Raw genomic sequence first — 2168 nt, 5'->3', positions numbered from 1 at the left:
ATCTTTATCTTCAAAGGAAACAGTATTGATACCTGTGTCCTCCGAAGGCTCCTCAGTCTCCTCTGTGACACCAAAAGTCCAAAACGTTCTTCTCTGTGATCAGAGACTCTTGGTAGTTTTAGGCTTTGGACTTACCTGATGCTTGTCCCTGTGCAGGTACGGTGACATGAGAGTGATGATGACCTACGAGCTGTTCAGCATGTGGCAGAACCTGGGTGAGATTTTCTCTGTGAAGGTTCAGTTTACATGACCCTGACCTCGTTATCTACAGACTGTTTCCCTCATTAGTTTCACTGCTCTTTCATTTCCATCTCTACTAAAAATAAAAACATCATTTTGTTTTCAAATGTGAAAATCACCGTCCTCCTGAGCAGCAGCTCCTGATGTGGATAAATTACACACAGGCTAATTATTTTATTGCTTGACTGATTCAAGTTGAGTTGAGAACCTGTGGCCTGTAGGTGAGAATAAGATCCACTTCATCCCCGGGATGATCGGCCCGTTCCTGGGAGTCACGCTGGTCCCTCAGGTGGAGGTGAGAAACATCATGATCCCCATCTTCCACGACATGATGGACTGGGAGCAACGCAAGAACGGAAACTTCAAGCAGGTTGGCAGGCCTGAGCTCACAGACGTGTACAGATGCTCTGATCTCTTCTGGTTGATTCTTTTGACGTTGTGTTTTGCTGCAGGTGGAGGCTGAGCTGATCGACAAGCTGGACAGTTTGGTGTCTGAGGGGAAAGGTGACGAGAACTACAGAGAGCTCTTCAGTTTGCTGTAAGTGTCCGAAGTCGTTCCCACCTGTTTGCCTCTAACTCCCGTCTCTGATGCCACACTAGTGCGATTCCTTCTCTTCTGTCTCTGTAACTCGGACTAACTGTGTGTTTCTGCTCTAACCCTGTTCTCGTGTGCTTTGTGCTGCGGGACTAGAACCCAGCTGTTTGGGCCCTACCCCAGGTATGACGCCATTTATACACAGTATGTGGCACCAACATTTCACTTAGGGACAGAGTTGTTCTGTTGTCAACACGATGGTGCTGAGAGTCTGTAACACCTGCAGTAAAACTTTCATTAACGGACCTTCAGGTGTTAAATACAAACTTTAGGTTTATAGTGTTGTCTTTGACAAAATGTGAACATTGTTAAAAAACCTTAGAGAATTTGTTCAGAAGAAAAATGTTCATGCATTTATAGATGTCAGCTGCTTCAGAGGATCGTCTACACCGACAGTTCAAACCTCTGTAGAAACACGTTGGCTGATGGAAAACAGGTTAACATTCATGTCCTGAAACCAAACTCCAGTCACATGACACACACTTTGTAACGATGCAAACTCACAAAACAACAACTCTAAATGAAAAAAGAACATTTTGTTGACAGTTTTTGCTTGTGAGCAAACCCCCATGTGATTCATGCTTTATTTAAAGGGTTTGTTTTGCTGCCTGGCCCATGTTAACTTTGTTTTGTTTTTGGACTCTGACATTAAACCTCACTACTTTTCTGTTGCCTGACAAAAACCCTGCACCTCCACAAGGCCAAGTTAACTGTGCACTGGCCTGTCTCCACATTCAGTCGTCTGAGACGTCATGTTACATTCCCACCCTGTAGGGGAGTTTACTTCATGGCCCAGTGTGAATCTCTTCTAAGGAAATGAGAGGGTTTTCTTGGTCACAGTCTGTTACCTCAGACCACTGGAGGTAACGTCTTAGTGTATCATTAGTTTTTAAATATAGCATCTAATTTGAGGCTGTTTATTTAAAGTCTGCTGGAGAAGATTGAGCAGGAGACATGGAGAGAGACGGGGGTTTCCTTTGTCACCTCAGTCACGAGGCTGATGGAGCGGCTGCTGGACTACCGGTAACTAACACACACAGCATACTCTATATGGTGTATACAGCTGTTCATTAACTTGGTGCATCTTGTCTGTAGGGACTGTATGAAGGGAGATGAGACAGAGAACAAGAAGATCGGCTGCACTGTTAATCTGCTGGTGAGATTTAATGTTGCCCTGATGTTTTTCCTCACTGACTTCCACAGACCCTTTACTGTGACAAATGCTCTCTGGTATTTACTGGACCACATGCACTAGTGTAGGTTTGGATTAAACCTACCACAACATGTAAGAACGTCTGTGAAAATGTGGAGATTTAAAAATTCGACCACCGGT

General features: G+C 44.4%; 1 protein-coding gene across 2 annotated transcripts; it reads left to right on the top strand.

Moving 5' to 3' along the window:
- Positions 1–59: 59 nt before the first annotated feature.
- LOC109953955 (dedicator of cytokinesis protein 3-like) lies at positions 60–2105 on the top strand. 2 transcript variants are annotated; one of them, XM_020589391.1, is made up of 6 exons: positions 64–215; positions 462–610; positions 693–778; positions 932–958; positions 1763–1858; positions 1931–2105. In XM_020589391.1, exons 1-6 carry the CDS (start codon positions 167–169, stop codon positions 2088–2090), a joined length of 567 nt encoding a protein of 188 aa, XP_020445047.1. In that variant the 5' UTR covers positions 64–166; the 3' UTR covers positions 2091–2105. The 2 variants fall into 2 exon arrangements, with proteins under 2 accessions (XP_020445048.1, XP_020445047.1); XM_020589392.1 differs by lacking the exon at positions 932–958 and having other exon boundaries at positions 60–215.
- The last annotated feature ends 63 nt before the right edge of the window (positions 2106–2168 follow it).

This window comes from Monopterus albus, unplaced genomic scaffold, assembly GCF_001952655.1.
Source record: "Monopterus albus unplaced genomic scaffold, M_albus_1.0 scaffold2279.1, whole genome shotgun sequence".
Lineage (NCBI taxonomy): Eukaryota > Metazoa > Chordata > Actinopteri > Synbranchiformes > Synbranchidae > Monopterus > Monopterus albus.
This window is presented reverse-complemented; position numbering and strand designations above follow the sequence as displayed.